We start from the raw sequence: 12457 nt of genomic DNA on the forward strand, positions 1-12457 counted from the left end.
TTGAGCGTAAAACAGTTTTGCATTTAAAAACTCTTAATTTGAATATCCCTTGCCGAAATATTCCTAAATTTGACACAGCAGAAGAACAGACTGTCTGCTATGCCAGTGCCAAATTTGGTGCTGATCTAAAGTTTAGTTTCAAAGTTATAATTTTTTAATTAGGCCTGCCTGCATTTTTAGAATTGCCTTGTGGAATGTTCATTTGCTCTGTGCAAATGAACATTTAGGAGCATGGGAAGACAGAAATGCACAATTGCTAACTCCATGTTTCAAATGTAACACCCTGCAGTTACTCCAACATGCAGGACTTGGGAAGACTGAATAGCTGCTGTTTTCATTTGTACTGAGTCAGACGCTTAGAGATTTTGACACCAGTCCCCCTCTGTTATGTTACTAAGCAGCACATCTGATGAATTCTAGAAAATTTGAAAATTCCCTCAGGATTCTGCGAGATTTCAGATGAACTGACCACAAGACCTTTGTGGATTTTGGAATTTCCCCCGTTGGCCAACACGGTTTTCTTTCCTTTCTAGTTAGAAAGGAGAGAGAGAGAGAGAGAGAGAGATGCTAATCAAAGCAAAAATAAGATAGTCTTTAAAGTGACAGAGGACTCTTAGTTGGCTTTTATTACAAAACAGTACATTAGAGGCTGAGTATTCTGTTCTTAGCATTTATCCCAGGGATAGCTGACATTATGACTGTTCTTTCTGTTTAAAAAAAATGCAGTTAAATTTTAAAAAGGCTAAATGCAATAAAAGAGAATGTCTGTCTTTTAATTATGTGAAAAGGAAAGGTGGTCTGCTGCTTAAGGAGAAAAGTGTGTTGGGGGGGAAAGGGAAAGGGGAGAAACTGCACCAAGAATTATTTTTATGAATAAGAATATGTGGTGGTGGTTGTGGGTTTTCCAGGCTGTTTGGCCATGTTCTTAAGGTGTTTCTTCCTAACGTTTCGCCAGTCTTTGTGGCCGGCATCTTCAGAGGACAGGAGTCAGAACTCTTTCTGTGCTCTGGTGCAGTTTGTTTGGATAGTTGAGTATTTATAGCTGTGGGATCAGCTTTTGTCCTTTTCAGGAGATTGGGTGATTATGGTGATCAGCGTGTTCTTTGTTGCGGGTGTCCTGTTGTGATAAGGGGGAGAGATGATCTGTCACTGTGATTGATAGGTGTTGTTAGGTGGTCTTTTGTGTGCAGTGACTACCAGTCCTTGTGGATTCTACCTCCCAGAATAGCTGGGTTGAGATATTCTGGGAGGTAGAATTCAAACAAAATGCGAAAGTTTTTCCCATCTCTGCACATGCATGTTCGGGATCAAGAGATCTTTACTCCAAAGAAATAAGGACGCATGGACGCACCCACATTGTTTAATGGGAAACATAAAAAGCAACAGGAACAAAATATATTATTTAACACAAACAGTACAGCAAGTGCACCTCCGGTCCTCGTTAAACCCCACACAAGGTCCTGTTTAGCTTCCTGGTGTGATTGTACAATGTTTTAACCATAGCCAAGTAAAAGGAAATCTTTTGACTTGGTCAATATTTGTCATTCAGTAGACGTATTCCACCTCCAAAAGTAAGGGTGGCTGTCGCTGGCTCGTGCAAACATCGTCCACCAAACCTCCACCTCTGGAGCCGGCATCACGATGGAAAGTTGTCGTTTCCAGCCATAAGTTGGTGCAGCTGTGACTGTGCCCTGGCGTCCTCGAACAACATCCACTAAACCCACACCCACCACCTTGCAGCCACAAAGACTTCTTACAGTGTCATGGCAAAGTATGGCCGGGAGGCATGGAGGCACATGAAGCCGTTCCATGCCTGTTTCTCAGCAAGCCCCCAAAATCAAGCTGCCCCCTGCGTCTCTTCCATCCCGCTTATCGACTGCTTCAATCAAGGACAAGAAGTCCTGGCAGGTGTTTTCGGCTCCACTCATATCCTTATATAAGTACATAGAAACATGAGCCCTGCTGGGTCAGACCAAAGACCCATCTAGTCCAGCTTCCTGTCTCTCACGGTGGCCCCACCAGATGCCTCTGGGAGCCCCCGAGATCACACGATCCCTGTCTCCTGATCCCCCTCTTCCCCTGCAACTGGCCTTTGGAGGTCCCTTCCTTTGAAGCCTGGAGATAAGAGATCCCCATCATGGCTTGTCACCTGTGATGGGACCTTTCCTCCAGGCATCGGTCCTATTCCCTTTTCAAGGCCTCTTGATGCCAGGTGCCATCCCCACATCCTGTGGCAAGGTGTTCCACAGAGTAACAACAATCCTTCCATGACTGTGGTTTGAAGAGGGGTCTCGGGTACACTGGAACACAGCCCCCACCCTCTCGCTGTCCGCAGCATCCATCAGTCACACTGAAGGAACTGCATGAGAAAAATGTACTCTCTCTCTCTCTCTCTCTCTTTGGACTGTAGCTCCCAGAAGTCCACACATGTCCTTCCCCACACACACACACACACACTTGATATTAACCCCTGGAGAGAGTTAGGAGCGCCAGTCTGCTGTAGTGAACAGAGTGTCAGAGGAGGATGCATGGAGGTCTGAGTTCAAATCCTGATCAGCCAAGAAAACTCACGGTCCCCTGAACCTCTATTTCTCAAATCTCCTGTTAGGGTCCCCGTAAGTCAGGAGTAACTGAATGACACAGAATAACATGAATAAGGGTGTCATGGAATGTCTGTGCATTTTTTGCAGCCCAAGGAAAAGGAATTCTGATAGAAGCCTCTTAGCCGTGGTGCGACTGTGAAGAGGAGGCTAAGGAGGAAGCAGAAAGAGAGAGAGAGAGCAGGTGGCTCTGTTCGGAGACAAGGAGGTCTAGAAATACAACTGGTAGGCAGAATTGGATCCCTTAGAATGGACCGTCTTGGTAGACCCTTGAGGGAAGGGTCCCTGGAGGAAGGTGGTCCGGCCAGACCCTATTCCAGCAGCTCAGACCCCACGCGAGGGAGACTGGGCTCGACACCCATGTTGTGGAACCCTCTCTGTGCTGTGAGGAGCAACCCTACGAGAAAGCCGACTGAACGGGGAGAGATTGGGAGCGTCTCCGCGTTCAGAGACAATGAACTGGTTAATGGCCTGCCAATGTGATGGCCTGAATCTTCGTTGTTGACCAGTCCCGTTGGATCTACAGAACTTGTACAGTAGTTGGTTCTCCCCCCCCCACACTTCTTTTGAAAGTAAACATTTGGTTGATAAAACTACGTCTCTTGTGGTTAATTCTGCCAAAGAAGAGGAACTGCTTCGTTTTGTATCAGAACCCAATCACAGCAACCCTAAAGCTTTTCCTCTTTCTGTATTATTTTTTTAACTTTTTTTTATTATATAAATCCATCCATATTGGTTTAACATCGTGTCACCAGGGTACAGCTTATAATCATTTGTAAAACAACTACTACACACGTTATACTCCTAATCCATACAACATCCTTCTAACCATTGATAGAATAAGTCCCATGTTTGGTAATACTTTGTATCTTCTTTTCCTTTGATTTTCAGTGTTAGCAACCCTAAAGCTTTTCCTCTTTCTGTATTATTATTGTTGTTGCTGTTTCTACTTACAGGATACCCCATAGTGCTTTGGGCGATTTACAACATAATTAACCAAAGGACATTCCCTCTCCCCCCCCCCCCAGAGCTGGGTACTCAATTTACCAACCTTGGAAGGATGGAAGGTTGAGTCAACCTCGATCCGGCTGTTACATACAGCACTGATATTACCTGTCTGTCATGGGTTTGGAGGGAAAGTTCCATCCTATGGGGAGTGGAAGGCGGGACATCAGGAGGAGGGGCTGTACTGTATATATATGTGGAGCGTGTGTGAGCTGGAGGAGAAGCTGGAGAAGCTGGGAAGAAGAAGCTTGAGTGGGAGTCTGTGTGTCAGACAGGGTACTACTGTGTGTCAGTCAGTACCAACCTGATAGGTTCAGGTGTCTGTATGGTTAGCCAGAACTGATAGGTTCAGGGTCTGTGCTTCAAGTTAAGTGTTCTGTGTGAACCAAACTGTGTGTATGCATGAGTGAGACTAAGCCACGTTACTGTATCTTATTCACCTGATCATTTTATTTTCCCTGTGTGTTGTTTTAAATAAACCTTATTCTTTTATTTGTTGAAAATCCATCCCTGGTCTGTGTGACTTCTTATAGGGAATGGTTGGTGGCAGCTTAGTGAAACTGTGGTATATCCCAGTAGGTCTGGGTTTGTCACATTGATTGGTGTCCAGCGTGTGGGATACGACTGGTCCAGTTGTCCAGTGGTACAGCAAAGCCTTGGCAAGTGTGCCCAGAGCAAGGGGGGTCTAGTCAGGGACAATCTGAGAGCACGTAGGTAATCTTCTAGGTGTACCTCACGGGGAGGTGCGCTAGTAGAAGAACGTGTAACCTCAGATTGGGGACTAGATTAGGGAGCTCTGAGGCATTCTGTTTTGGCGGGAAAAAAGCTGAGGCAAAACTGTGTAGTAGCAGTGATCTAGCCTGCCTGCTGAGAGGCCTAGCAGAGGGGGGTAGACTCTGGCTCGCAACTGTTGCAAGTTAGTGCTGAAGAACAGCAGCAATCTATAGGAAGGCTGGTTCTGAGGCAAAAGAAAAAAAAAGTGGTCGCTTTATTTTGAGGCTTGACTTTTGAAAGCAACCTGTTCTGGGGGGGGGGGATTATGCATTTGACTCGAAGCCAAATGGCAGAAATGGGTGAAGTGAAAGACCCCCAGGTAGACCAAGGTTCTGAGGATGAATTTGGCTCAGTGCAGGGTGACAGCACGGGAGAACAGAACCCAGAACTCAGAAAATTACTCCTAGCCCAACAGCATGAACTGAGGATGAGGCAATTTGAAGTGGAGGAAAGATTAGAGAGAGAAAGAAGGGAGGAAAGGGAAAGGCAATTTGAAATGGAGGAAAGGGAAAGAGAGAAACAGAGACATTTCGAATTAGAGAGAGAGAGAATGGAAAAGGAGGAAAGGTTAGAGAGAGAGAAAATTGCTCTGGAAAAAGAAAGGATGGCGTTTGAATTAAGAAAATTGGAAATGATGAACCAGAACAATAATAACAATAGGGATTCTGAGGGAGGCCAATTGTCTAAAGCTGACCTGAAGAAATTCCCTGTGTACCACAAGGGAGATTGTCCTGAGGTGTTCTTTTCCCTAGTGGAAAGAGCGTTTGTGGACTTCTCAGTAAGGGAAACTGAGAAGATGACCATCATGCGATCTTTAATCAGTGGCAGCCTGGCAGAAGTCTATGCAGAGATGCCAGAGGAACTGATGAAAGATTTTGCAGAGTTTAAAAAACTGGTGTTTGCCAGACATGGGATAAATGCGGAACAGCTGAGGCAAAGATTCAGGTCAATCACCAAGAAACCAGAGCAGACTTTTACCCAAGTGGGGGCCCAATTGGTGAGGCTGCTAGAGAAATGGCTATCTCAGGAGGGGACAGAGACCTTTCAGCAGCTCAAAGACTTGATAGCGCTGGAACAGTTTTATTCAGTCCTGCATGGGGAACTGAAATTCCAGGTGAGGGAAAGGAAACCGAAATCTGTGGCCGAAGCAGCAGAGATCGCAGATTTTATTTATCAAATAAGAAAACCCTTAGGTGCTGAGTGGAAATCTGTAGATAAACCCAAAGAAACCTACAGCAAGTACTCTCAGGGACCAGGGAAAAGCCAGCAAGGGGGAGGGGCCCATGGTGAAGGGAAGCCCTCAGACGTGAAACACAGACCTCAGATTTTGGAGGGAAAACCAAAACAAGATGAGAAAGACTCAAAATATAGCAGAAAATGTTATTTCTGTCAGGGAAAGGGCCATCTAATCTCAGAGTGTGAGAAATTAAAGCAGCTAAAAGGAATTGTGCCTCAGGATTCGAGTGGAACCAAGCCAAAAGCTGTGTTCTGTGTCCAGAAAGAGCAAAGCTCATTGTCACTGAGGGAGCCTGTTGCCATGGCTACTCAATCTGGAACAGTTACATCGGCTGATCAGGCTGAGGAAAATGGTCCTCTTGTGGAGGTAAAGCGCTGCTTGCTCGTGAGAACAGATTCTCAGTTGTTTGAAACCGCAGGGGTGGACGTAGGAATACTTGACCATCAGTATCGGGGGCTGAGGGACACTTGTTCCCAGGTGACCCTGTGCCATCCAGATATTATTCCTAGGGAATATATAATCCCAAATGAGAGCATAAAGGTGGCAGGGATTGAGGGGCAGGTGATCTCACTGCCAGTAGCGGAGGTACCTGTGAACTTTCAAGGCTGGAGGGGAGTTTGGCGGCTAGCGATTTCATCGACTCTGCCAGCAGCCGTGCTCGTGGGAAATGACCTGGCTGAACATGTGAAACGGGTGCTAGTGATTACACGTTCACAAGCCACCACGGGGACAGTTCAGGGGGGTAATGATGAGCCAGAGACGGAAGCAGAGGGGAGTTCAGAAGCTGTGGTGGAAACCTTAACCACAGACAGCCGATTTGGCCAAGAGCAAAAGGCAGACGCCACTCTCCAAAAGTGTTTTGAACAGGTGACTGACGCCCAGCTAACACCTGAAACCCCAGTGAGATTTCTAGAGAAAAAGGGGATTTTGTATAGAGAGACCCTGAGGAATATCTCAAAAGGGGGAGATGGGATCCGAAGTCAGCTAGTGGTACCTGAAAAGTATCGCCCCATGATCTTACAAAGGGGGCACTCTGACATGTTTGCTGCGCACTTAGGGGTGAACAAAACACAGCAGAGAATCACACAGAATTTTTACTGGCCTGAAATAGGGAAGCAGATCAGGGAGTTCTGTAAACAATGTGATGTGTGTCAAAGGCAGGGGAATAGCCGCGACAGGACCAAAGCAAAGTTGTGCCCTTTGCCTGTGATTGACACTCCATTCAAATGCATAGGGGTGGATATTGTGGGACCTTTGCCCAAGGCCACAAAGAGGGGGAACAGGTTCATTCTCACCATTGTGGACCATGCCACGAGGTACCCTGAAGCCATACCCTTGACTAACATTGAAACTAACACAGTGGCAGATGCCTTGGTGGGGTATATGTCCAGGATGGGATTTGCCTCAGAAATAATCACAGATTTGGGCGCATCGTTCACATCGAAGCTCATGAAACGGTTATGGCAAATCTGTGGAATTAAGCACAAGGAAACCACTGCCTATCACCCTGAAAGTAATGGGTTAACTGAGAAGTTCAATGGGACTCTAATGCGCATGATTAGGGCTTACTTGGCAGAGAATCCAAACAATTGGGACCAGAAGCTGCAATCCCTTTTGTTTGCTTATCGATCAGTGCCACAAGCCAGTACCGGGTTCAGTCCGTTTGAACTTTTATTTGGGAGAAGGGTGAAAGGGCCCCTTGATTTGATCAAACAAAATTGGGAGCAGATCACCCAGGATGACCCACAAGACGTTGTGACATACATAGACACCTTGATGAATGACCTAAAGAGAAACCTAGAGCTGGCAGCAGAAAACCTGCAAGCTCAGAAGGTCAGACAGAAAACATGGTATGACCACAAAGCTAGAGAGAGGCACTTTGACCCAGGGGAGGAAGTGCTTTGGCTTAGGCCCTGCAGAGAGAACAAACTGCAGCTCAAATGGGCAGGACCATATAGGGTCATTTCCAAGATGTCAGACCTGAACTACCTTATAGAGCAGGAGGAGAACCAAGCAAGGAGGGTGGTTCATGTGAATGCCCTAAAACCCTACTACAGAGGGGAACAGAGGGTTTTATTTGCGATAAAAGCAGCTGAGAGTGAGGAAGCTGAATTACCCTTCTGGGAGGGTAGAGGGGAAGTAAAATACAACCCAGAGGAGGTAAAGATCAGTCCTGCACTCACCCAAGACCAGCAGCAAGAACTAAAAATGCTGCTCATTAAATATCAACAGGTGTTTTCCAACAAGCCAGGGATAGTGAAGGGAGTGATGCATCGGATCCATACAGGGGATGCACCCCCGCAGGCAGTATCCCCATACCGAGTAACGGGACCCTATAGGGACAAGGTGCGGAAGGAGCTGGACGAGATGCTTAGGGAGAACATAATCGTCCCCTCTTCTAGTCCTTGGTCCTCTCCGATAGTCCTAGTGGACAAGCCTGATGGGAGCATTAGGTTTTGTGTCGATTACAGGAAATTAAACCGCGTAACCACTCCTGATGCCTACCCAATGCCCAGGCTAGACAACCTGATTGAAACCATAGGGGGTTGTCGGTTCATCTCATCATTGGACCTGGTAAAGGGATATTGGCAATTAAGAATTGATCCCAGGGATCAAGAAAAGACCGCCTTTTGCAGCCCTTTTGGTCTCTATGAGTTTCGAGTCCTGAGCTTTGGTCTCAGAAATGCACCAGCCACATTCCAAAGGCTGATGGACCAGACCTTGGCAGGGCTCAGTGACTTTACTGTGGCCTACATTGACGACATAGGGATCTTCAGCAATACCTGGGAAGATCACCTGAAACACCTGGAGTTAGTGCTGCAGAGGTTAAGTGCAGCAGGGCTAACAGTAAAGGCGAGCAAGTGTCAGCTGGGTAGCCCAGAAATAAAATACTTGGGTCACATGGTAGGGGGAGGAGTGATAAAACCCCTAGAGGCCAAAATAGAAGCCGTTCGTGATTGGCCTAGACCCAACACCAAGAAAAAAGTCAAATCATTTCTTGGGTTGGTGGGCTACTACAGAAAGTTCATCCCGAGGTTTAGCGAGATTGCGGCTCCGCTGACCGATCTGACGAGGAAGAAGGCTGATGACCGCATCCCGTGGACCAGCGACTGTGAGGAGGCGTTCCAGAGGTTGAAGCAGGCGCTAATCAACTATCCAGTGCTGCGTGCTCCAGACTTCGACCGGGAGTTCATCATCTACACCGATGCGTCTAACAGCGGGGTAGGAGCAGTTCTTTGCCAGGAGAATGAAAATGGTGACCAGCATCCAGTGTCCTACCTGAGTAGGAAACTCCAGAAAGGTGAGAGACATCTGGCAACCGTGGAAAAGGAATGCCTGGCCATAGTCTACGCGATCCAGAAGGCCAAGCCTTACATCTGGGGAAGACATTTTACTCTGTGCACTGACCATTCACCACTGCAATGGTTAAAGACAATGAAAACCCACAATAGTAAACTAATGAGGTGGGCTTTAAACCTGCAGGACTATGACTTTGAAGTGAAGGTGGTCAGAGGGTCAGTGAACTGTGTTGCTGACGCCTTGTCAAGAAGACCCGAAGAATGAAGACGGCAAAGGAAACATGGACTATGTATATATGTTGGTGACCAAAGGTTAAATGTACCTGTTTTTTTTTTTTTTGAACTTGGTTTGTATGAATAAAGGTAACTTGATGTATTGTAAATGGTAAATGTTTAACTTAGAGTGTAAGTATAAGTAAGTATGATATTGTATGTATAACTGTTTTTGTGTGTTTTAACCAGGTTGTTTTTTGGAGAAAAGCACTTTTAGCTTTCCCCCTACAAAACAACTTATAAAGAGGGGAGGTGTTACATACAGCACTGATGTTACCTGTCTGTCATGGGTTTGGAGGGAAAGTTCCATCCTATGGGGAGTGGAAGGCGGGACATCAGGAGGAGGGGCTGTACTGTATATATATGTGGAGCGTGTGTGAGCTGGAGGAGAAGCTGGAGAAGCTGGGAAGAAGAAGCTGGTGTGGGAGTCTGTGTGTCAGACAGGGTACTACTGTGTGTCAGTCAGTACCAACCTGATAGGTTCAGGTGTCTGTATGGTTAGCCAGAACTGATAGGTTCAGGGTCTGTGCTTCAAGTTAAGTGTTCTGTGTGAACCAAACTGTGTGTATGCATGAGTGAGACTAAGCCACGTTACTGTATCTTATTCACCTGATCATTTTATTTTCCCTGTGTGTTGTTTTAAATAAACCTTATTCTTTTATTTGTTGAAAATCCATCCCTGGTCTGTGTGACTTCTTATAGGGAATGGTTGGTGGCAGCTTAGTGAAACTGTGGTATATCCCAGTAGGTCTGGGTTTGTCACACCGGCTACCTGAGACTATCCGGATCAAACTCAGGTCACGAGCAGAGTCTTTGGTGTAGTTCTGCAGTTTAACCACTGCGGCTTCTAAAGAAGTTATATCCTGGTATGTACTTAAAAGCCTTTAAAAGGGGCGGGCAATACTAAAAGCCTGCAAAGAATGGGTGCTGCCTTATATGATGATGGATCATCTGGCAAAAGAACTTTGACAATTACATTGGTAAGAAAACATCCATTAATACAGGAGGCCATGTTCAGAGGTCCCGCCTTTTGCTTCTTACAAATGAGTCTCAAGGCATTTGCATTCAAAAGTCATCATTGGGGGAAAAAGTGTTGTTATTCATTAAGGCTAATTGTTGTGCTCAGAGCCTTGAAACACCTAAATGGTTTGCACGTTGATTGACTCATCAGCCCTAAGAGAGCCATTAGATGAGAGCATCCCTTCAACTAGGCCCTCTAATAGGTCTCATATCCTGCCTCCAATGATCATTTGCCTTCCAGCAGCTGAGCTTCGACCTCTGATATCCAGGGCATGAGTCCAGCCCTGCTTTTAACTGTGTTTTCTCCCGCCCCCCGCCGCCTAACCTCCAAAATACTGCCAGCATCATCTAGAAACAGGACAAGGAGCTATAATGCTTACCGCTTTATTTTATTTATTAGAGATATTTATATTCCACCTTTCTTGTTAATGGCGAGACCTTCTGGAGGTCTCTCATGCATAAGGTCATTGTAAGTCACAGAGAACATGATGGCAAAGAAAAGCATCTTTTTCTTCTGGGATCTTAAGGCCATCTAGACAGCTTCCTACCTTCCTCCTTCATCCTCACAACAGTCCTGTGCAGGTGGAAAAAAATCCTGGATAGCAACTGGTGGGTAACAGCAGGGGTGAAAGGGGACGTGGGAAAAGGATCCTTCACAGACAATGGTGCTGGTGCTCAAGCGAACTCCTTGTGCAGAATGAAGCACTAGTAAAAATGCTTTACACTTCAAAGGCCCTATGGTGAAACCATCAAAAATGAAATTAGAGATAGTGCTGGAAGACGAGACTCCCAGGTCACAAAGGACTGGGGAAGAACAAAGAGCATACATGTATATATGAATAGTACCGGAATTAATGAAAAAAAAATTAGATGAGAGCTAAAATAATGAGTACTTGCCCACATGCATAGAAGCAAAAGGAAAGCCCAGCGATGCACAACACATAAAATCCAAACTTGGAATGTGTAACGTATAAATCAAAGTTAGCTTGATATTATAAATCAAGACATAGACCTTCATAATTCTTGGGGTTTGTGAACTAAAGTGGACTAGAATAAGATATTATTAACCAAATACTTACAAAGGATTTTTATTTTGAAAATGAAAAAGCAACAGGAAGGCAAGACATAGCAGAAGCTGTTACGGGGACATAATGCAAAGTCCGATGGAAAAATATCAATGTATTTATATATTTATTTATTTGTTTGATTTCTATACGACCCATCCTGCCGATGGTCACCCTGGAAATCAATCCGATTTCATGGACAGCCTATTAACATAACTTTAATTTTACGTCTATGCTTTCGTTACACTTGCGGAAGGAAAAGAAAATGAAAGCTTTAACTCAAGTGGGTAGGAAGAAACCAACTCCACTTCAAAACAGGATGGGCAGATAATTAGGAGTGACTGAAATGAAAAAGTAGGAAATCGGAAACTAAACACAGCTGGAGAATTTGGCCTAGGAGATATAAATAAAACTGGGGACTGACTGACAGATTTTTGTAGAGCCAGTTATTTTTTTCCCTTAGAAATACATATTTCAGGCAACCAAACATGATTGTCTATATTGGCATCACAGAATGATGGAGTTGGAAGGGGCCTAAAAGGCCATCCAGTCCAACCCCCAGCTCAAGGCAAGAATCCAAGCCAAAGCAGATCCGACATGTGGTTGTCCAATTTTCTCTTGAAGGCCTCCCGCGTTGGAGCGCTCACCACTTCTCGAGGTCATGGGTTCCATTGTCGTACTGCTCCAGTGATACAACCCATGAACTGCCAATATGGAAAAAAAAAAACACCAGAGTAAAGCCGAAGACAAAAACTGAAACCACCCCACCGACAAAATGCAATCGAAATCAAGCTCTTGAAGAATTCGAAAACCATGCCAAGAAGAGATGTCCAGTATATGACTAATCTCAGTTGCCCCCCCCCAAAACAAAGGAATAGTGGATTGAAACCAGAGAGGATGCCTAAAATCATGTTGTGCCACGGGACTGGCCTCTTGTCAGTGGCGACTAACCATGGCCAATTTCAGGGTGCCTTCGCTGCCTTGCCTTGGAGTTGCCTGCACCCTAAAAACCACCCGAGGGAAACCTTGAGTCGCTGAGAAGCCTGGCATCCTTCGTCCTTCCACGTGTCACGCTGCACATGAGGATGTCACCACTCTCAGAAGGACGGTGTTGGGGGGAGCAAACCGCTCTAAAGGGCTGGCGCAGATTTGGGAAAGGGGGAAGAAGAAATTGGAAGGTGCGGG

The 12457-nt window shown here is 45.7% G+C and overlaps 1 protein-coding gene across 1 annotated transcript in view; it reads left to right on the forward strand.

The window, feature by feature from the left end:
• LOC144588812 (uncharacterized) overlaps positions 1–9863 on the forward strand; it is an 856730-nt gene extending 846867 nt beyond the window's left edge. The window contains exon 2 of the mRNA XM_078392248.1: positions 3824–9863. Coding sequence (XP_078248374.1) covers positions 4645–9180 — 4536 coding nt within the window. The 5' untranslated portion in view covers positions 3824–4644 and the 3' untranslated portion in view covers positions 9181–9863. The remainder of the gene's footprint in view (positions 1–3823) is intronic.
• Positions 9864–12457: the final 2594 nt, after the last annotated feature.

The sequence above is a fragment of the Pogona vitticeps genome, chromosome 4, assembly GCF_051106095.1.
Source record: "Pogona vitticeps strain Pit_001003342236 chromosome 4, PviZW2.1, whole genome shotgun sequence".
NCBI lineage: Eukaryota > Metazoa > Chordata > Lepidosauria > Squamata > Agamidae > Pogona > Pogona vitticeps.